This window comes from Lethenteron reissneri, chromosome 8, assembly GCF_015708825.2.
Source record: "Lethenteron reissneri isolate LAM-NWPU_2019-01 chromosome 8, ASM1570882v1, whole genome shotgun sequence".
Lineage (NCBI taxonomy): Eukaryota > Metazoa > Chordata > Hyperoartia > Petromyzontiformes > Petromyzontidae > Lethenteron > Lethenteron reissneri.
The window spans coordinates 11,460,989-11,484,184 of record NC_083786.1 but is presented as its reverse complement, the minus strand read 5'-3'; the positions used below and the strand labels follow the sequence as shown (position 1 = coordinate 11,484,184).

The 23,196-nt window shown below is 49.9% G+C and overlaps 1 protein-coding gene across 1 annotated transcript in view; it reads left to right on the top strand.

The window, feature by feature from the left end:
- The window catches only part of LOC133361203 (serine/threonine-protein kinase D1-like), a 45,094-nt gene that overhangs the window by 16,051 nt on the left and 5,847 nt on the right, over positions 1–23,196 (top strand). Inside the window, exons 2-16 of the mRNA XM_061580090.1 lie at positions 1,217–1,355; positions 5,110–5,241; positions 7,575–7,690; positions 8,528–8,696; positions 9,077–9,154; positions 11,124–11,301; positions 13,079–13,202; positions 14,178–14,255; positions 14,925–15,246; positions 15,769–15,815; positions 16,361–16,433; positions 16,734–16,840; positions 17,297–17,458; positions 20,185–20,283; positions 22,199–22,469. Coding sequence (XP_061436074.1) covers positions 1,217–1,355; positions 5,110–5,241; positions 7,575–7,690; positions 8,528–8,696; positions 9,077–9,154; positions 11,124–11,301; positions 13,079–13,202; positions 14,178–14,255; positions 14,925–15,246; positions 15,769–15,815; positions 16,361–16,433; positions 16,734–16,840; positions 17,297–17,458; positions 20,185–20,283; positions 22,199–22,469 — 2,095 coding nt within the window. The remainder of the gene's footprint in view (positions 1–1,216; positions 1,356–5,109; positions 5,242–7,574; positions 7,691–8,527; positions 8,697–9,076; positions 9,155–11,123; positions 11,302–13,078; positions 13,203–14,177; positions 14,256–14,924; positions 15,247–15,768; positions 15,816–16,360; positions 16,434–16,733; positions 16,841–17,296; positions 17,459–20,184; positions 20,284–22,198; positions 22,470–23,196) is intronic.

Here is a 23,196-nt window from a genome sequence, read left to right as displayed (position 1 = left end):
CCTCTTGAAAATAGTCTCCAGACTCAGTGTGGGCTTTGTGGGGTGACGAAGTGATTCGATTCGTACTCGGTGATTGTTGTCCCCCTCTGCACGGTTGACTACGTACGGTGTGAAAGAAGTTCAGCAGGCATACATACAGTGCCCTCTGCAGAATTTACCCCGGGGATAATCTGAACCAATAATTTGAATTCATGTTACTTTTTAACAACTGCTCTCGGGCGTCGCGAGTTCTTGACCGCATGATGATCTTGTTCACGATGAGCTGAATGTGTATTTTGTTTTCACTCTACATCGCTTGCACGTTTCATCTTGGAGCAACCGTCGACATGGAAGAATCGATTTTTTTGGAGTGCATCTGCCCCGAGAATTTGCGATTGCACTATCGCCCATTGTATTTAATGCTGGGGCCCTCTTACATAACGGCCTCGTAAACCGCAGCGTGCACAAGCCTCCTCTCCATACTGCCTCATATGATGTCGTTCCGCGTTACGCTGCAGCGGAGAATGAATATAAGGACGCATTATATGAGCGCAGCTTTGGTATCTAGCATCATACTCTCACATTACACCGCTCGGTGGAAGGCAAAGGGCAAGTTCTGATACAAGCACACTTTGGACATAATCACACGTCCGTAGTCCGAAGGGGGGTTGGTGAACAGGGGGCAGCATAGACATGGAACCATAGAAGTAGAGTAGAACAAGACCGGATCAGATATCACTTTCCCTCTGATATAAGCCATGGCCAGGAATCTCATGTTGCCGAGAAGGTGAATTTGAAGTGAATATGATCACTTGTGTTTACACCAATAATGCGTAGCTATTAAACATTCAGCCAGGACTGGGGCTTGGAAGGTGTTTTGAAAAGACCGCAGATATCAAGACGAATGTACTTTGTACACCAATGTACGCTCAGAATGAAATGCGACCAACTGAAAAGTGTCCCGTTGACTGAATACATCAGCTCATGTTTCCCCGCGTGGAATAAAAATAAAATGTAAGCGATAAACATCCGTTAATAATTTCATGTATATATCCCGCACATACAATTATCAGTATGAAAGAACTTCCACATCCATGCATCGTGATGTCTGGCGCGCGTTTGGGTTGTCAAGCACAATGTCCAACAGCAGCTCGCCGGCGGGCTGCGCAGCGAATACCTCCGCGGTCGATACGTACCCTCGATTTGTGGGCCGTTTATTTGCAACTCTCATCCGCAGTTCCCCGAGTGTGGTTTCTACGGCATGTACGACAAGATCCTTCTCTTCCGCCACGACCCGCATTCGGACAACGTTCTGCAGCTGCTGGCAACGGCCGATGGCATCCAAGCCGGGGACCTTGTCGAAGTGGTGCTTTCAGGTGCCATCACGCACGCACGCACGCACAAATATCTCTCGGTTTGCCGAGCCGTGCCAGGGCCGTGCCGAGCCAGCCCAGCACGGCTTAGCACGCGCCGGGGTTGTTTTTACGTTGCTCTTGACATCAGGGGTGCCGCGGTGGCCAGATGTTAACTAACTTTCCTGGTTTGCAGGAGGTCGTGGGTTTGATCCTGACCATGATGCCTGTATATTTGGAGTTTGCATGTTCTCCCCGTGATCACGTGCAATTTTCTTCGAGTCCTCCGGGTTGGCTGCTATACATTTCCACGTGATAAACCAGCCACTTTGTCGAGCTTTCATTTTTGGCCAGGTCACTTCAGAAAAAGAGCTATATAGCTCAGTGGGCTATACCTGGTGAAAAAAAAAACCTGAGTCAAGACGCACGTAGACGACGCGAAAATGCCAGGGTTGTTCATCTTCCTCACAGCGTACCGACTGACGTCGCGTGCAGTGAACACGTCGTGAGCCCCGCCCCTGACCCTGTTTGGCCTCCAGCCAGGTGCACGGTTTGGTTCCGACTCGGCACGGAAACAGCAGATGGAAAACAACCCGTACCGCGAGGGCCGCGTGCTGACTTTCAACAGACTTTTGTGAGCACGCGTTAGGGCCGGCACGGAACACCAAGAGGCGGTGTTGTCGGCTACCACACCCAGATCGCCTTCGTCTCCACAGTTCTGACGTTTTCCACATTGCACCGGGTTACTCATTTGAAGTAGAATCAACATAAGGGAGGACCAGGGATGGTTCCGCCATGACTCACCGCTGATATTATCCATGGCTGGGAGTCAAAAGCAGGTCGCCTGGTTCTCTAGCTAGCGACACACAGCGCGCACACGCACACACGGTTGGCTACATACGGCGTGAAAGAAGTTTAACATATATACATACTTACGCAGGCAAACCTGTGATCATCAGCAGGTGACATAAATGAGGAAATCACACGGGAAGGGGCACTGAGAAGGCTCTTCCTGCTATCGCTGAGCTCACTCTTCTGCGTGAATGTCCACGCGTGCTTGCAGCGATGTGAACCTCTGCCTTTGTTCTTCTGATGACATTTCCGAGTGTGTCTTTCAAAGGCGGTCACAGGAGTGGCTCTCAACCTCAGGTGTAGGGAAGTGTACTTGGGGCAGATGTGTTGAAGCACAGAACCATCACGACATTGTTACGTTATTGGCGGTGGCGTAGCGATCGAATCGTGCGCGCGCCCTGCACCATGGGACCCAACAGGTCAGAGGGGGCCCAGGCACCTGGCTAGGAAAATGGAGCGGAAATTGTAGAGGGGGCCCAATTCCATTCCCAGCACCATAGCCCCTGCCAACCAGGCGCCACACCACTGGCTTTAGGTTGCCCCTGTCTTTTGTCACGAGCACAGTATTATTTTTCATCACCGCAACGGACACAGCCCTTGGCCGCGATGAATAATCCTCAGCACAGCGCCGCTGTGAGCCACGAGCGGCCGCGCGTCCCAAGAACGGCGCCAACGGCTGTTTTGAGTGCTCCACACCAAACGTTGAATGTGCGTCCGTGATTAAGGTAGACTGACCAAAAGCACAAGCCTCGGTGCCGCGGCCCATTCGGCCGATTGCTATGGTTACAACTTCCACTCTGAAACAGTATCACGCTGGGCGAACGCGCGAACGCGTGAATCAGTGAGAGCGCTGCGTTCGCCGTATAGTTGCACTAGCGTCTGGGCTCTGCACAAGTACCCCTTTATTTAAAAGGTCTGGAAATAAAGAAAGAACGACCATTCTATCGCGTGCAGTCTTTTCAACCGAAGAGCCGAATCTTTTTTTTAGGGGGGTGGGGTGGGGGAGCTGGAGCAATGCGTGCAAAGAGAGGGGGGACACTTGCGTGGAAATTTGAAAGGAGTCTGTGTTCTGTAAATGTCACGGTCCGGAGAGGCTGCTCATGGGAAAGCGTTGTGCCTCTGCTGTCCTTCGCGGCCCAGTAATGAAGGCTTCGTCAGACTGAAGCGGCCCAGTCGTTACCGCGGCTCAAGAGCGCAGCCCGTTTAAGCGTACGCGTCGCTGGATGGAAAACGCCCGCAGCGGTGGAGGTGGCAAATTCTGGAGAAATAAATTGTCCTGGAGGAATCCGATGAGCTCCGAGGCTCTATTTCACAGATGTCCAGTAAGGGGCGGGTCAGAAAGTTACAGCAGCAGACAATACAAAAACCGATATGAGTGCAAAGTATAGGAAAGGTATGCAAGTCACAAAAAAAAATAGAAAATGAATAAAATATATATGCAGAAATAGCAATAAATTCATCATATTCTTTGCAAAACGCATTTGTAAAAATCTATCCTTTTACCAAAGTCTTTGTGCGATTTCAAATTTGCGACCTGGAACCTTCCGTTGATTTTGTTTAGCCAGGCTCATTTGCAAGAGTCACCGGGGGCAACAATCTCTGCCAGTGGGTGCTCAGCGATTGCAATGCAAATTCCCATCTGAGTAATTTTCCTCTTATTATTAGTATTTTTATTTTTTCAAAAACCTGCTCCTTGACGCCAGCACGCAATGACCAACTCTTGCGAACATCCACTGCGAAGCACGCGACACGCATCATTCTGGTTATAAGAAAACTAAAACTGCACAAATCTTGACTTAAAGTTTTCGTGACTGCAGGGATTCATATTCTTTTTGTCTTTCGGTCGCCTTCAGGAAAACGGCTGCTTGCGTTGCGATCGATACGTCATAGTTTTCTGTTATTTTTTTATTATTTTCTTTGAACGTATCTACGTGACTTTACCGAAAGACCCAAGAATATTAAACTGTACACTTTTCTTATTTTACCAGGTAAGGCCCACTGAGTTGCGACATAGCTCTTTTTCAGAGCGACCTGGCCACAAATGATAGTGGCTGATGACGTGGAAATTTACAGCAGCCAAAGACTCTAAAAGCATGTTGATGTTGATTCTAAATGTGGAGGGAAAAACCGGAGAAGCCGGAGAAAAAGTCACATGACCACCACGGGGAGAGAGGCATGCAAACTCCAAATATACAGCCGGTGTCAGCGTCGGGATCGAACCCATGACCTCCTGTATGCCAGGCGAGGTAGTTAACATCTCGCCACCGTGGCGCCCCAATAACATCTGCAACACGTGGTGAAATGCGCTACCGCTTGTCCACGTCACCGTCCATTCTCAAATGGGTGGCAACCGCATCCTGTTATCCATGTTGATCTACTCCCGGTATTTACTTCACCCGGAGATGTAAATACTCCGCTAAGACACACATTTAAATGCGATGCAAGTGAGTCCTGGGTTACATCACAAGATCGAAGATCGTGACCTCAAGTCGATAAGACCAAACCGGCGTCCATTTGAATAAACTGGTCACAGGAAATGGTTCATCCTGACAATATTTAAATGTTGAGAGGACGGGGAAAATTGCACAATTGAGAAATACATGCAATTTATATCAGGACCATGTATAAAATAAACAATGCACAATAACTTTCAAATGTTATTAAAATCAATAGCAATTGGCCCTGTATCAAGACAGATACGAGGAAGAATTTGCGTGAATAAAGGCAGATTATACATTCCACCCCTCGTGGCCCCTCGCACCAAATGCGATTACAGGATTTGCGCCGTAATACGTATCGCTTGGTGAACAGCGCTGATGAAGTGATGCATCTGATGATGACGTTGATGAATGTGGGATCAAGTCAACGGTGGTGTTGTTTTCCTGTCTCTCTTCCTCTCTCTTTTTTTGCCGTCGCTACACCAAAGCGTCGGCGACGTTCGAGGATTTCCAGATCCGTCCGCACGCGCTCTTCGTGCACTCGTACAAGTCTCCCGCGTTCTGCGACTACTGCGGGGAGATGCTCTGGGGCCTGGTGCGGCAGGGGCTCAAGTGCGAAGGTCGGAGGGATGGATTCATTCTCTCGCTCAACGTTTGCCCGGCCGATCGATCAATCGCTATGGTCGTGTCTATATGAATTATATATATATTACATTTGGTAAATTGTGTCAAAACTCGTGTACGTGAAGTTTTAAAATCGGTATCAACAGCTGCGAAGTATTGAAGCGTTTCGGTTTATCTTCTTGGTTCTTTCGGTAAAGTCACGTAGAAGGGAAGTAATTCAATAATAAAAATAAAACATAAAATAAAATTCTCACGACGTTTCGGCCACAACGCAAGCAGCCGTCCTCAGGTGAAGAACAGGGCTGTCTTTCAGGGCTGTCGGAAAGACAGCCTTGAAAGACAGTGTCCGAATGAGCTGTCTTTCCGACAGCCCTGTTCTTCACCTGAGGACGGCTGCTTGCGTTGTGGCTGAAACGTGAGAATTTTATTAAATGTTTTATTTTATTATTTTATTATTTTCCTTCTACGTGACTTTACCGAAAGAACCAAGAAGATGAATCGCTGGAGTCACGAAAGCTTAAAATCGAAATTTCGTTTCGGTATAGCCAAAGTGAAATTCAACTCGGATGAAGGAGATGTTACCTCGTTTGCCCAGTAAGAAGGAGGTCGTGGGTTCGATCCCGACCCTGGTGTCTGCCATGTCGACTTTTCTCCGAGTCCTCCGGCTTTGCCCTGCTCCACGTTTAGAAACGTGCGCTCATGTTATTTGGCCGCTTGTATCATTGATCATGTTCCGATGATAAGCGACGTCGCTGAGGCATCATGTGCGGCCAGGTCACCTCTGAAAAGGAGCTCACAGCTCTGTGGGGCTTCACCTGGTGAAAATAGAACAGTGAGAAAGGTGGGCGCTGAGGTGCAGATTAAAAACTCATCATGGGCACGCTGTCTCTTCATGGACACGCCAACGAGGTTGAAAGCTCCACAGGGAATGAGCGACACATGCAGGTAGACTAGGGTCGGTAGCATGTGACCAGTACGCAGAGCCATCGTCTGAAGTATACTCGATGTGGTGTGCTGGGTACAAACACATATATTGGGCCACTTGTAGACTGGAATATATCGGCATCTGACGAATAGCTAGAGCCATAGCGGTATGTATACTACTGGACGTGGTGTGCCGGAATGTGGAAATATTTTAAGGGGTCACAAAGTCGAACAGAACCCAGCCGAAGTGAAGCTCCACTCAGAGAACACCCGTTGCCTTCACAATGCCTTGTTGACGCTATGGGTGCTGTTCTGGTCAATGTTTCGGACTTGTAAATGGTCAAATCGTCAATCCAGATAATATACGGAGTTTTCAAGTCATCTAGCACGTGGATAAGTAACCGAGATTAGTTATAAACACTTGTTTTTTGGGGTTGGCCACGTAATGCTCCCATCAATATATTGTCAAGACCCTGCACCACCCGACGAAACCCAATAAATGAAAGTGTTTAACGTGCAATTTATCATATGTTGAGCTCACCAGTGAGTTGAATAACTGTTTTCACAACCAAACGTGTCAATTAGAGAGTCAAAACACGTCTCTAAATCTTGATTATGGCCTGTTTTCACGGTGTTGTTGTGTTTATTTTTCCATGAGACGTCATATTCAGGGTATTGATTTAGGGGTAATGGCATAGCTTATTTATTGCTGTTTCATCATTGACATGAAAATGCTGCTACAGAAGCTGCCACTTCCATCTGCTAAAAATCGATTAGTATAGTTTAAACGGTCACATAGTCACAGATACGGTTTATTTACTTAAAAGGTACATTGGTATTGAAGTAAACATGTTATACAATTGTAATATGTAAACGGGCTCGCATTTATGTCAACTGCAAGTGAAATTATAAAGAATCGACAGCTTAGCATCGCACTGTGATTTTTGTGGGTGGGTGGGTGGGTGTGTGTCTGAGTGGGCGGCTGAGTGGGTGGGTGGGTGGGTGGCTGAGTGGGTGGGTGGGTGGCTGGGTGGGTGGCTGAGTGGGTGGCTGAGTGGGTGGTTGAGTGGGCGGTTGGGTGGTTGGGCGGGTGGGTGGGTGGCTGAGTGGGTGGCTGAGTGGGTGTCTGAGTGGGCGGCTGGGTGGTTGGGTGGGTGGGTGGTTGGGTGGGTGGGTGGGTGGCTGAGTGGGTGGCTGAGTGGGCGGTTGGGTGGTTGGGTGGATGGGTGGGTGGCTGAGTGGGTGGTTGAGTGGGTGGCTGAGTGGGTGGGTGGCTGAGTGGGTGGTTGAGTGGATGGTTGAGTGGGCGGCTGGGTGGTTGGGCGGGTGGGTGGCTGGATGGGTGGGAGGCTGGCTGGATGATTTGCTGCATGCTGCCGGGTACTGCATCCCACCCCTCTCGCAGGCTGTGGCCTCGACTACCACAAGCGCTGCGCCTTCAGGATCCCCAACAACTGCTCCGGCGTGCGGAAGCGACGCCTGTCGACCGTGTCCGTCAGCAATCCCGAGGAGCTGGTGCCGGTGAGACGCGGGTCGCGTGCGTGACACTTTGGCGGTGCCGGCGATCGCGTGCACACGCACACACACACACACGCACACACACACACGCACACACACACACGCACACACACACACGCACACACGCACACACACACACCCACACACGCACACACACACACGCACACACGCACACACGCGCACACACGCCCACACACGCACACACGCACACACGCACGCGGCCGTTCAAACAGAACCCAGGGTCGGTTACTATTTGCTGTCGAGTTCGGCTAACGGCGCTGCTGCAATTGTCATAAAAAAATGTATCCAAGGTCTTGATTCAATAATCACTGGAGCTACTGATATTCAGTTCCCCATACCCAGATATTAGTAAACCCAGGAATGAATAAGAATTCCCACGAATGAGCAATTTTTATTCACATTTCAAATATGGAGCCCCACTATTATTTTGCCGTAACAAAGTAAAACTTTGTGTGCATTTTCAACAAGATCCTTACTTCTAAAACCACCTCGCAAACTTAATCATAAGACAGCCGCTCAGTTTTAGGGCATGGAAACTTGTGCACCACCCCTATTGTGTAGAAGAGGCCAATTTAAGGACGCCTAGAAGTATGAAAATCTGAATCTTTATTTAGATTGGAGAAATCCGATGAGCTATGAAGCTCTTTTTCACGGATGTCCAGCATCTCACGGTAACTTACAAGTAGTTCAGCAGTTCTCTCAGCAGTAGTTCTGTGACGGCGTCTTCCTCCAAGGAGCCGCCGACGCACGGCTCACCCGTGCCTGGCGGCGGAGTCACCCTGGTGCGATTTCTCCGCTCGATTCGGCGTCTCCTTGCAGAGGAGCCCCACGGAAGGGGAGTTCCCTCCGTTCAAGCGCGTGCCGGGAGGGCCGGGCAAGGTAAAGGTGCCGCACACTTTCGTGGTGCAGTCGTACAAGCGGCCCACGTCTTGCCAGCACTGCAAGCGGCTGCTTCGCGGACTCTTCCGCCAGGGCCTGCAGTGCAAAGGTGCGCCACCCAAACGCCCGCACGATGCCCGCTTGTGATGAAATAAGCCGCCCGGTGCCTGCGCACGAGATTATTTCATCGCTTCATCTCCCTGACGGCCGTCTCGCTCTCTTGGACATGTTCCGTCGTATTTTTTTTGCTGTGTTCCATATTGTATTTATTGGCCTCCATGAGCGAATAGAACTGCTCCGATTTCTTTTTTAAATGCTGCCCATTCTCTACGGGTGTGCGTGCGCGTGTTTTGTTGTCGTATTCAATTAACGTCGCATTCAGATGTTGTTGTTATTCTTTGGCAGAGAGCACTGGCAGTCGCTTGTAGTGTGCTGCTATCGGACGGCACTGCCCACAGTCTCCCTGACCTGAGTGCCTGTGCCCTGCAGACTGCAAGTTTAACTGCCACAAGCGATGCGCAACAAAAGTTCCAAAGAACTGCCTGGGAGAGGTCCTCCTCTGTGATGGTAAACACTCACACACTCACACACTCACACACACACTCACACACACACTCACACACACACTCACACACACTCACACACTCACACACACACACTCACACACACACTCACACACACACTCACACACACACTCACACACACACACTCACACACACTCACACACACACTCACACACTCACACACACACTCACACACACACACTCACACACACACTCACACACACACTCACACACACACTCACACACTCACACACACACACTCACACACACACTCACACACACACTCACACACACACTCACACACTCACACACACTCACACACACACTCACACACACACTCACACACACACTCACACACACACTGCCGTTTGCTTTAATTTCGACAGACACTTCCAAATGTTGACACAAACAGCAATAACAGCAATTTGCATGTATAGAGAGTCTCTGTAAGGAAGGCTGCAATGGTCCGCACACGCAACGTGCAATCCAGAGGTCACCGGTGCGAATCGATCATCAGGCGCTCCGGTTGCAACGACGGTGAAAGTTTCTGAAATCCCCCCGCTGCCGCCGCCTCTGTCCATCCAGCCGTATAAACCGGTCCACCATACGCCGTGTGTGGGGTGGGGTTAAGTGCGGGTCCAAATACCAAGATCCCCCCCCCCCCGTATAGCCGCAACAGACTGCAAGTGCTGTGGGGCGAGCACCGATGTGTGGGTGCTCCCACCTCTTCACAGGTGTCTCGCCAGTGTGGAAGAGTAGGCCAAAAATATCCTCCTTTAGTCGAGGCCCTTCCAAAATGCAATTGCATCTCACGACGCTTTACATATGTATGAAAGTATGAATGTTGAACTTTCCTTGCACCGTACGTAGCCAACCGCGCTAGTCGGAGGTGCTTCAAATTGAAGAGCAAGTAGATTAGAGTCGAGGGGGGGGGGGGTTGTCAGGGCTGGGAAATATGGGAGAGAGGGGAGAGAATAACTTCGTGGCAATAGCCCAGCTTTAAAAACAAAACTGCTATGGCTACCTCTGTGTTATGGTCATGGTCTGCATGTCGTGTTTCCATGAACTCAGAATGCAGACTCTTTGACAGCGTGCAGGCACTAAAGAGCAATAACTCGAACACGCATAAGTGCAAAATATATATATATTTTTTATATCCCTCCGAGCCATTAAGAGAAATTGTGAAGTAGTCGGGACAGAACGTTGAGTCGTGACCGCTGAGAATCTGGGTTTGGATCTGGGATTCAATCACCCATCATTAAACTGGGTTCCCATGTGGAATGAAATGTTGAACTCAGCCCACTCACCAATGAGCGCAGGCAACAAAAACCTCCAATGAAATTGGGATTTTTACTTAATTTGGCTCAAATTCTAGGTCCCAAAATGAAATTATAAAATTACAGTTCGGATTCCATGTGACGGACGTCTCCGCGGCAAAGTGCGTGGGTACGTGCCCTCGAAGGGAATCTCAAAAGTAGTTCTGTGGTATCTTCTTCCGCACGCCAATCTTTAGCATGGCGTGATGCACTGCTTTGTGAGAGTTCCGAATGGAAACTCCACATCTTGAAATGATGCCGATTGCACAGTTGGGAAGTAGAAAAGGCAAGGGGTGTGACCAAGGCAAACAAAGCGAGCAACATTCATTTTTAATGTCATCACAACATCTCTTCGTTCCAATTTGGCACGTCAAAATCTACGAGTGAAATCATTAATCCAACACTGACCTTCTATCAAATTAAAGCCCGAAGCTTGGATTCAGAAAGCCGCCGTACAATTCGAATAGAAATGGGGAGACAAATTGGGCAAAAAACATTGAATATACAAGAACCACTACAAGTACAATTCGGGGTGCGCACTCTTGCAAACCGTCGTAACCCTTGCGAGCGAGACTACCGTACCCTTCCTCTGCCGATCTCTCAGCCGGTCAAACAATGAAACTCGGCCCGGAGCTGTGCCTGTCGCGTCGTCCGCAGAGCCTCCGAGCCCCGCGAGCGACGCGGATGCCGCCATGGAGGAGCTGGGCTACGAGAGCGAGGGCGAGCAGACGCGCGGCTCCCCGGTGGACGAGTTCGAGGAGCGGCCGTCGTCGCGCGGGGAGAGGTCGCAGTCGACGGAGCGAGGCATGGACGCGGAACGGAGCCGAGCCATCAGGTGACGGACGCTGTCGCCGCATCGCCCCAAGCTGCGCCGAGGCAGCACGGGAGAGACAGAGATAGAACGAGACAGAGGGACAGAAAGACACAGAGAGAGAGACACCGAGAGACAGAGACAGAGGGGCAGAGAGACAGAGAGAGACACGGAGAGACAGAGACAGAGGGGCAGAGAGACAGAGAGAGACACGGAGAGACAGAGATGCAGAGAGAGAGATACAGAGAAAGACAGAGAGGCAGAGAGAGAAAGACAGAGAGAGAGACACACAGAGAGAGAGACAAAGAGAGAGACAACGAGAGACATAGAGAGACAGACAGACAGAGAGCGAGAGACAGGGAGACAGAGGGGCAGAGACAGACAGAGAGAGCGAGAGACAGATAGAAAGACAGAGAGACAGAGAGAGACAAAGAGAGATACAACGAAAATGACAGAGGGAGAGAGACAGAGAGAGAGAGAGAGACAAAGAGAGATACAACGAGAAAGACAGAGAGAGAGACAGAGAGACGCCTGCGGTACCATGTGCCTCGTCAAAGCGAGTGCGTCCTGTGCGTTGACGTGAGGTCCCTGGACGCATCACACGGGACGCTCCCCAATCGCGTCAGGTCGTGCACGCCAATCTGGGTTGCGCCTGGGACGCTTTGTCGTGGCCAGTCGATGGCATTGCAGCGCAATCCATTGTTGTACTGTACCTCTATGTCTCGCGGTGGAAATGGGTCGGAACGCCCTGGAACTCCGTGGTGGGAGTGTGAATGTGAACCCGACTGCGTTCCGGAAGGATTCAAGGATTCATCTTTTATTTATTTGAGTTACAGATAGACCCCTCGACTAACAAGAGAAACCCACAGACAAGCACAGAGACCCGTGGTCATTTCTTACCATTTCCAGCCATGTCTATATTCCCACGTCAATGACTGCTGTGAATATGATTTCGTCCTAAATGTGATTATGTAATTGTTATATAGCGTTGTGATATGCAATTGCATGAATGACGCGTGATATAAAACTTAATTATTGTTATTATGCCACTGGCCTTCACCAACCCGTACTGACCAGTGTGGTGAAGTATGGTCAACAAATCCCACGTCTCGTATGGTGTGGGGAGGCCTTCATCCAGAAGCAGCTGAACAAGGGCATGCAAATATTCTTGGTTCTTTCGGTAAAGTCACGTAGAAGAGAAATAATAAAAGAATATTAATAGAGATGTCACATCTGATGATGATTGCTTGTGTTGCAGTCGAAACATCGTGAGAATTTTTATTGTTTTATATAAATATTATTTTATTATTTCCCTTCTATGTGACTTTACCGAAATAACCAGGAATATGAATCCCTGCAGTCACGAAAGCTTTAAATTACGATTTAAGGGCATGCAAATTAGTAATAACCTCATACAAATGAAAATCACGCCGTTCATGATGGGCATCCTTGATGGACATGTTGAGACCTTCAGCTTGAGAATCCGGTTTCATCTCGGGCGTTTGAGACCCGGATTCGAACCGGGGATCTCAGCGTTGCAGGCTCAGTGTCTCTGACTCCCGATTGCAGAGGGATTCTGGACACACGGCCCTATATTATAGTATCATAATAATGTACTTATTATATAAATATGTAAATGTATTATTATTGCTTTGGCGATGTAAATGCTTACTCCGCACTCAGTCCACACAAATGAGCGGGGGTAGGAGAAGGGCGGAATGAGGAAAGCGCCGTTGTCGTGCCGAACGAGTGGACGAGTGAACGAGTGAGCGCGTGGTCCCCCTCCCCGCTTGCGACGCAGCCCCTCGCCCAGCAACAACATCCCGCTGATGCGGGTGGTGCAGTCCGTGAAGCACGCCAAGCGCCGGGGGAGCAGCGTGCTCAAGGAGGGCTGGATGGTCCACTTCACCAGCAAGGACACCCTGGTGTGTACGTGCGTGTGTACGTGTGTGTGTGTACGTGTGTGTGTTAGTGTTGTGGTTAGCGCTACGCTGCGCTACGAACCTGGCGACCCGGGTTTTTTATTCCCGCTCACGGCCAACACCGGTGACGATAATCATCTGAACCGGTCATGGGCCTCCCCTAGGTCGATTCAGCCTCACAATGAATACCTGGTGCGGTGTGTAAACATCCACAATGGGGAGACAAAGGCGGTCGGGCGTGGCGTTTGCCACCGACCCCCTCATGTGCCGTGCTGGCCTTCATAGGTGCTCGCAAAGAGCGCTTGCTCCAACAGTCGGTTAAGGTTATACGGGGGATCTTTGTATTTGTTTGTGTGTCTCACTAATCTTGCATCAGTTGCCTCGTGCGTTTGGCACGGGCCCCCTTGTCCCACGGTCCCCACTCTGCGTAGCCCGGCGCATGGGGGGTCCTCTGGCAGTGCAGTTGCACCGCCTGCATGCTCGATAATCAGAGTCTTTATTAATTTTTTTCCTGGAAGAATCCGATGAGCTATGAAGCTCTTTTTCACGGATGTCCAGTAGGGTTGGGTCAGCGAATTTGCGTCAGCAAACGATACAAAAGATGGTATGAGTGCAAGATAGAGAAAAGGTAAGCAGGTCGCTCCAACTAAATACGTAAATAAATACACAATAAAGTATAGAAGTACAAATTGCACAAGTACATACATCCCTGTCGATTTGTCAACAGCAAACGCAAGCTTGGGCACGGCACGAAAACAACAACAGTCCCAGACCACACCAACACAACGCATGGTCCCTCAATTACGTCGCGTGCGCATGCACCTCGACAGCCACGCAATGCGACAACTCCTTCTCGCCAGCCGTCCGCGCCTGCGAGAATTCCACGAATCGCGCGTGGAATGTCCCAGCGAGCGAGCGAGGGAGCGAGCGCTGCGTGCCCAAAGTCACAGCGACGTTGGCGATTGTTTTTTCTTTCAGCGCAAACGCCACTTCTGGAGGCTGGACAGCAAGTGCATCACCCTCTTCCAGTCGGACGCCGGGAGCAAGTATTACAAGGTGACCACGAGACCCAGGCAATGATTCTTCACGTTCACGTCAGTGTTGTGTCAGACTTGCTCGAGCCCGTCGCGGGTACGTGTGCGCCTCTTTGGTTACGTCGACCATACTTCACCACGCTTGTCAGCGCATGGTTGACAATTGCCGGGAATTAATATATACACGGGAGCACAGACGAACAGTACAACAATGAATTTAGCTAAACTGTCGTTATCATAGCCCCGACAGCCTAAAACATCCTGCAATGCACGGCGGTGACCCATCCAAGCACTAGCCACATGGAACCCCACTGAAGCTTTTGCCACGTGATGGTGGCGAGATGTTAACTCCCTCATCTGATACGCAGGAGGTCATGGGTTCGATCCCGACGCTGACGCGTGCATATTTTGAAGTTTGCACGTTTGCCCCGTGGTGGCATGGATTTCTCTCCGGGCCCTCTAGTTTTTCTCTCCACATTTAGAATCAACACGCGTTTGGAGTATTTCGCCGCTATAAATTTCCACGTGACGATAAGTCACTTTGTTGACCTATTATTTGTGGCCACGTCGCTTCTGAAAAAGAGCTACATAGCTCAGTGGGCCTTACCTGTTAAAAAAAAATACAATTATGACATCGGGTATAGTCAGTGTTCAGCCCAGGTGACCAAATGTGTTGTTTCTGTAACCACAGGAGATCCCCCTGTCGGAGATCCTGGCGGTAGAGCCCCGTCAGGCCCAGGCCGCCCCCGCGTCTGACTGCGGGCCGCACTGCTTCGAGCTGGTCACGGCGCACGTGACGTACCACGTGGGGGAGGCCGCGGACGGTGCCGCGGTGACGCTCATGCCTCTGGATCTCTCCGGCACGGGCGGCGGTGGCTTCGGTGGCTTCGGTGGCAGTGGCGGCGGGAGCAGCGCGGATGTGGCGCGGGAGTGGGAGCTCGCCATCAGGCAGGCGCTGATGCCCGTCACCCTGCAGGGCTCCGTCAACTCGGGCTCCGGACAGAACCAGCACAGTGAGTGCTCCGTACGCCCGGGCGTGGCCCCTGTAACTTAATATCACAACAACGTGCTCGGCAAAGGTGAACGACAACACCTCGCTGATCTCGTCAAGGAGCATAAACCATCATTACGCGAACTGCGGTCATCCGCGCAGCAGCGGCGGCTCTTGGCTGCTGCCATCGAACAAAGACGGTGACCACATCGCGCGCTTTCAGATGCCCTTCTGTGGCCGTCTGGAACACTCTCCATTCCGATATTCAGAAGCGACTGGAGCTACGCACTTTTAAATCACCAAGATTAGAACTGCTCATTGTGTGTAGTTTGTTGTCCTTCCCCTGCACCTCCGTTTAGCATGCTTTGCTATGTATGGTGCGAAAAAAGTTCAACACGGGAGTTACTTCAGCTTATTTTGAATGCCACATCTGCCCACTTGTCTGCAGGCACGGGTCACCATCTACCTGTCCAGTTTTAATGGACTTAATTCTACGAACCGGAACTGATTAGTTCTTGTTGTTGTTTTGCCGTGTAATTTACAGAAGAAGTTTCTGTCAGTATTTCCTGCTGCCAAGTCCAGGAAAATGTGGTAAGTTTTTTCAAGTCTCGAGACTGGAATAGTCTCATTGGCAAGAGTAACCTGAGGTATTTAGTACTGCCAGTAGGACGCAACGATTCCTACGTAGAATCCCAATTGAGTAACTTCTTTGCGGTGTAGAGTTTAAATTCTGGTCAACGTGGACGCTGACGCCGGCACGCGATGTGCGACTCTTGCGAACGGCGTCAGGGGACCTGTAACGTCCACTGTGTGGCAGGCGGCGCGTAGTGTGACTATTATGGTTGTTACACACCGCAGTAATAACCGGGGCGGCCGCTGGACTCGAACCGCGAACCTCCGCAACAAATAGCGGTGAACGCACTAACGCCGGGCCGCATCACTGCCAAAACTATAAGCCATAACGTACGAACGGTGATATCACCACAGAGGTTATAGTTCCAGAAAGCAATGCACTTTAACAACATACAAACGTCCTTCACATTAATACCAAACACGTATTTATTTTATTCACTTTTAATTCGAGCGTTTTCATTTCATGTTTAATGTTGACTTTTTTTGTTTTACATCCTCCGCAGGACATCAGCACGGTCTACCAAATATTCCCTGACGAGGTGCTGGGCTCGGGCCAATTTGGAATCGTCTTCGGGGGTAGGGCTGTCACATGTTCACCGCAAAATTTGTCAAAATAGCGCTCGAGGATTAGCGCTGGCAGCGTGACAGCTCTGGCAGCGTGGCAGCTCGCTAACTGACATTCGCGACGTAAAAAAGTTAAAATATATAAAAATTCCGTCCGCAAATCTCGCAGGCGTCTCGGGCGGGAGACGACAACCCTCGGCATGGTTTTAGCGAGCGGTCTTCGGGAAGCTGCTCAAACTCGCGAGGCGACCGCGATGACCTCGGAGTGAGGGGCACGCCGTGACGGCGCCCCCTTCTCTTTCCCCACCGCAGGGAAGCACAGGCAGACGGGGCGTGACGCGGCAATCAAAGTGATCGATAAGCAGAAGTTTCCCACCAAGCAGGAAAGCCAGCTCCGCAACGAGGTCTCCATCCTTCAGGTGCGCGCACGCGAGCACGCGCTTGCCAGTCGCGCGCGCGGAGCGGTGGCGCCAGCGGCGTGACTGTCGAGTGCGCAGGCGGTGCAACTGCACCGGGGCACACGGGCCGGGGGTTGCGGGGCAGGCGCCGGGCTACGGGCTGCGGTGTTGGGTCGGGGGTGCCCCGGTGCGTTTTTTGCACACCAGGGCGCAGGCCACGCTGCTCTAGCGGGTGGCGCGGTAATGTTTGCTGCGACCAGGATAGCCTCGTTTGCAAGCGCCCTGGGTCACTAAAATTACAAAAGCAAAACGAGTAATAAAGCAGTACGGCAATGACGTAGAAATCAGAACAAAAAACACAACAACTGTGTATGAAATGAGGAATCGAAAATATATTTGCAAACATAAATCGACTTTGAATTAAAATTCCCTCGCCCCCACACACCCCCCCCCCACGCCCCCCCCCCCCCGCCCCAGAACCTGCACCACCCAGGGGTGGTAAACCTGGACTGCATGTTCGAGACGCCCGAGCGCGTGTTCGTGGTCATGGAGAAGCTCCACGGGGACATGCTCGAGATGATCCTGTCCTCCGAGCGCGGCCGCCTGCCCGAGCACATCACCAAGTTCCTCATCACGCAGGTTCCAATGGCATCGCCGTCATTGCGATATCATCATCATCATCATCGCCACCACCACCACCGCGACCTCTTCATTTTACTGATCTATTATATCAGGGGTCGGGAACCTTTTTTACTGGGAGAGCCATAAAAGCCAAATATTTCTAAATATATTTCATTGAGAACCATATAGTATTTTTAACGTATAATAAATTAAATATGTCTTACTTTTAATGCGACTTCTGGTCACGGGACCCGTGACCCGTGAAATTTATCTTCAAAACTAATTTCTGTTTACTTTAAAATGACACAGTATTATTAAGCAATATTACAAGTTTTTTTAAATCAGTTCCAAACTGATTTTTTTTTTCAACTCAAAATTGTCTGGGAGCCATATGCCGTCACCGGAAGAGCCATATATGGCTCGCGAGCCATAGGTTCCCGACCGCTGTATTATATGATAGTGGCTTGAGTCGCTGTACATGTCCAGAACACGCACTTCAAGTGCAGATATCAACACCTCTTTTGATTGTCACAATTCAGGTACGCGATTCGATAATCAATTAAAAAAATATTTTATTGTTGACGTCTTCCCCAATGTTGTGCTGTTGACATCGTTGCTCGAGGAATCCGTCCGGATCACCCACAGCGCAGTGCAACCCTCCGTGCTAAGAGAACGGCCCACAGAAGTGGATGCCACTGAGCTACCTCTTGAGATCAGTTCAAGCGACCTCTGCTTTGCACAGCAGATGGCAGCACTTTCCCACCAGTTTAAACACGTCGGCTTTCGCAACCAATGTTGTGGATTTGTAAATGTTGTGGATTTGCTCTCCAACACACCGGTGTGCTTTACTCGTAACGAATCAGCATGTTTTGTTTACGTGACAAACCTTCACTAATTGGCTGTGTCGGTTGCTGGCAGGTTTAACGATACGTTTATATATTTACGCATTTGTCGTTTTTGGAATGTGCATGCGTGCGTTCATTTGTGAAATGTGTGCGCGCAGTCATGAATGACCTGGGCTGAGATCATAAACTCACAAGCCTGGTTTAATCACAGGCAGCTGCTTGCATTTGAACTGAGAAACTCAGCGGTGCCAGCTCAGCGCTATGACCTCTGAGCTACCCAGCCAAAATCATTTTATTAAACTTAAAATGCAGGCCCACATGACCAGTGAAACTTGTATGAAGTTTTGTTTTGCTGCGTTGTGTCTGTGTGTCGGTTCACGAATATCTTTTGAAGTGAGTCGATAAGAGATGCCCGTACCCTACTTGCGTCATCGTTCTGAAGCAGAAGATAACAACGACATTGTTCTCATTGTCTCTGTAAAACCGCAATTGTCAAAAAGCCCAACGATAGAAAGCAACTCCCTTTCCTTATCTTGACAACGCAACGGGGGTTTAGCCCTGATATGCAACGCACTCAAATCTCCTACAAACTATGTACGATGGGCTGTAAAACAAAGTATAGCATGCATTCTTGGCTTGGTACATGGCTGGCATGGGGCGGTGGTGTCGTGGCACATTGGTGGCACTTTGTTGCAGAGGTTCGCGGTTCGAAACCGGCAGGTCGCCCTGGTTAACCCTGCGGGCGAATTAATAATAATGTACGTGCCATCTGGCTCACGGTGGGACGTTACAAGATCCAGACATGCGTAGGCCATTGCCCGCCAGCATCGTGGTCCAAATTTAGTCAACTGAAAACATTTCTACTCATGTGGTATCACGCGGAGCGATCTCGCTCACCACTCTTGAAACGACTGCAGACCGTGCCTGTAAAACACAGCGCCCTCGTGGATGGCCTTAGCTTGCTGTAAGAGCGGCACGAATGCTACACGATCCTACGTTGTGTGCATCTACAGCTTGCCACCAATCCACTGCTGGATGAGGGTCTACCTACGTCATGCGGATCGTGAAGGGTACTTGGCCATACCGCACTACGCTGGTCAGTGTGGATTGGCAAAGGCAGGGGACATAGATTAACAACAGTGGGTTGTACTGTACTGCCGTATACTGCTCACAACCTGGGGTGCGTGGTGGCCACCTGTGCAAGTTTGATCTCGGGTTGAGCAGCCGATTGCAATTCAGATTCCAAGTCCAAGTATCTTGAGGCTCAAATATGCATGGGGCAGTGCTCATCTCCAAGTCAGCTACCTACATGACTCTATGGGTCTCTAGGTATATGGGTCTCCATAGAAGTCTATAGGTTACTGTACAAGTCTTTGAGTTTCTACACGAGGATATATGTATACATAGCCTAATGTCTCAATGTCTCAGTTTACGTCTGTTTAAGTATTTGTAAGTCTCCACACAAATTTAGTTGGTCTCTGTGTAAGTCTATGGGTTTCTAATAAAGTCTATGTGGCTCTCTGTGCCACACATTTGTGGGTCTGTATGTACGTCAATGTTAGTTTCTGGGTCTCTATGTAAGTCTTTGTGTCTATGTGTAAATCTGTAACCTCCTGCTGTAATTATGGGTACACAAATTTCCCTTGAAAAAGTGACTCCTGGTCTCAATGGGCTCCAATGTGGTTTGCCGTAGCCAACTTTGTGTGAACCGTGGCTTCCAGTTGCATAACCACATGCTGCTCATCAGCAGTTGCTGCCGAAATCACACGCTTACAGACGGCCATGCGGCTGACGAGACCTGTAAAAAATAACTTTTTGTTTCACGCGGTAGGGACAGATGTGTCGAAGGAGGCGCATTGTCGGCTAACTTATTTCGCTGTCCCCGCATCGCCTTCGCAGATCCTCATCGCGCTGCGTCACCTGCACTTCAAGAACATCGTCCACTGCGACCTCAAGCCCGAGAACGTCCTGCTCGCTTCCCCGGAGCCCCTTCCCCAGGTCGGCAGAGTCTGCCGGGCGGTGCCGTCCTGGTTATTGTCGCCGGCGTCTTGACCGTGAGGTGCCACGCACCGCCCTCCTTAGCAAGCGGGCGTTAATAACAACAACAACAACAACAAGTGAATGCGAATAGGGAGAAGGCTATTGGCTGCTGGGGGCGTCTTTTGTGCAAAATTGAATTCTTACCGGGAAATGATTCAGTTGGGATTCTGCAAAGCAATGTCGCCCCCCCCCTACCCCCGCCTGTCGGGACCATGGCGTGATAGTCGTGTGCTTTAGAAACAATGGCGCAGGTACTTTATAGCAGTGGTTCTTAACCTTTACTGCAGCTATGCGTCCCTTTGGTTCTCAATCGTTAAAAAAAATGTATGTCAATAAATACTTTGGTTTGATGAAACGAAGTAGTTGCACTTAGGTGCCTCGTGTGTAACTTGTGTTTCGATGATTTAGCTTCGGAAAAAATCCGGCCACGTCTCGCACCCCCAGAAAGGGCATCTCGCACCCCCAGGGGGTGGCGTGCAACCCCAGGTTAAGAAGAACCACTGCTCTGTATGGCTGTTATGATGATCATCCCACGGCAGTGGAGGCGGTATGGGAATCTGAAAATCGGCCACGTCACCTTGTTTGGCCTGCTTTATCAGGGCGCTGCAGTGCTGGGTACTTGAAAGTGACGGCAGGAAAAAAAATGATAATGACAGGGGGGGCGGGGGGGGAGGAAATAAAAAATAATGAAAACAGCGCAAAAAACAATGAAGCGAGTGTGCCGATAGATGCCAACGCGCGTGGAAAATAATCGCACGGTCCTACGGAGCGAGGCCAGTTCTTGAGAAACCCGTGTCTTGGCGATCAGAGAGAGCCTCATTGAGGCAAGGGAATGCATTTGGCACTTGCTTTGAAGTCTGTTCGACGGGAATGGGCCATGATGGGATAACAAGAAGAAATAATTCATGTGAATCATTTTGAGAGTGCTCCAATTTCGAAAGGGTTATGTCTCACTACGAAACTCTTATGGGTTTTAATATATGAAATACATGTTATTTTAATTAATGTTGTTTTTTTCTGACCTTATGTGAACGAAAAGATACAAGGTTGCCCGTTTTCTCATTGAATATAGGTAAATTTCAAAATATCACTGTCCTGGTCACAAAAGCAAAGTTTGTTGGGAATAATAGCCATTTACTCAACTTTTTAGGCATAAGCAATTGGGAAATAACACTTACTACCCAGGAACGAAAATTGTGTTACATTTTTTCTTACCACTCTTGGCTACGTACGGTGCGAAAGAAGTTCAACATCCATACATACATTCTAGATTTGAAGCTTTCGTGACTGCAATGATTCATACTCTTAGGTTTTTGTCGGTAAAGTCACGTAGGTAAACAATAATTATATATTCATTTATTTTTATTTTATTTTATTATTATTTTTTTACCTACGTGACTTTACCGAAAAAACCTAAGAGTATGAATCCATACATACACTTCGTTGAGTTTCATTTGTGACGAGGTCACTTCTACATCATCTGGCGAATTGCCCGATGATGCTGGATGCAATTACCTTCGAAACGTCGTACTCAAAAATTGTAAATGTTGTGGTTTCATGCTTCAACACACCGGTGGGCTAAAGCAGTGAACTATTTGTCTTTTGTCAACGTGACACTTTTTTACTGATTGGCCGTGTCGGGTGGTGGAGGGTTACGACACATTTATAAATAACGCGATCTAAACCCAAAAACGTTGATTATGAAGAGCTATATAGCTCAGAATCAGAATCTGTATTTAGAAACTGGAGGATTCCGATGATCTACGCAGCTATTTTTCACACATCTCCAGTATAAGCAAGCCAGTGGGCCTTAACCGGTAAAAAAAAAAAAGTCAATAGTTTTAGTTTGTTGAACACGGTTCCGCCACCGTAGGTGAAGCTGTGCGACTTCGGCTTCGCGAGGATCATCGGCGAGAAGTCGTTCCGCCGCTCGGTGGTGGGCACTCCGGCCTACCTGGCTCCCGAGGTCCTGCGCAGCAAGCAGGGCTACAACCGCTCGCTCGACATGTGGTCGGTGGGCGTCATCGTCTACGTGAGCCTCAGCGGCACCTTCCCCTTCAACGAGGACGAGGACATCAACGAGCAGATCCAGAACGCCGCCTTCATGTACCCGCCGCACCCTTGGCGCGAGATATCGCCCCACGGTAATGGTCAGGTGTGACGACGACGCATGAGATCGGGGGGGGGGTCACTCCTACCCACACACCCTCCACCTCCAACAATATCGCCAGATGCAGTTTACATTTTTAAAATTGTATTGTAATCGAGCCCGGCACAGAGCACGAACCGCGACGTTGGGAAGGGGGGGGGGGGGGTTCAGAAACTGCGCGGACCTCCGTCCCGAACGCTGTGCCCCCCGAGTTTAGAGACGGGGGCGGCTCGCTGCCCCACCGCTCGCCACCTGCAGTTGAACGTCATACCCGACGACTCTCCCGTATCTCATCATCGTGAGATGGCAACGACCGGAGGAGGCCTTTATCCACTGCTGGATGAAGCTCTCGCCGAGTCGTTGTCATCCCCCACGATGCCTTGCGGTGTAACGAATCGCCCGAGGATGTGCACACGGAGTGATTTCAATGCTCCGTCTCCGGGGTGAGCATGTGCTCTCAGGCGTGTCCCCTCCGTTGGCTATGAGACTCGTCGCGCTGGAGCTGTGCAATTCTCCAATGCGTTTTTTTTTGGGTCGCACCTCACGTAACAAGTCAGAGAACACGAATGGATCGAACGGATCGTTGAATCCATTCGTGTGAAGCCTTGAGTTTTTATTTTCCACCTCCCATGTAGACGTCATCACTTCAGCAGGCCTCACCTGTACCTCCAAACCCTGAGTACAATTCCCTCGAACCATCGCACGTCCACCCCACACCCCCC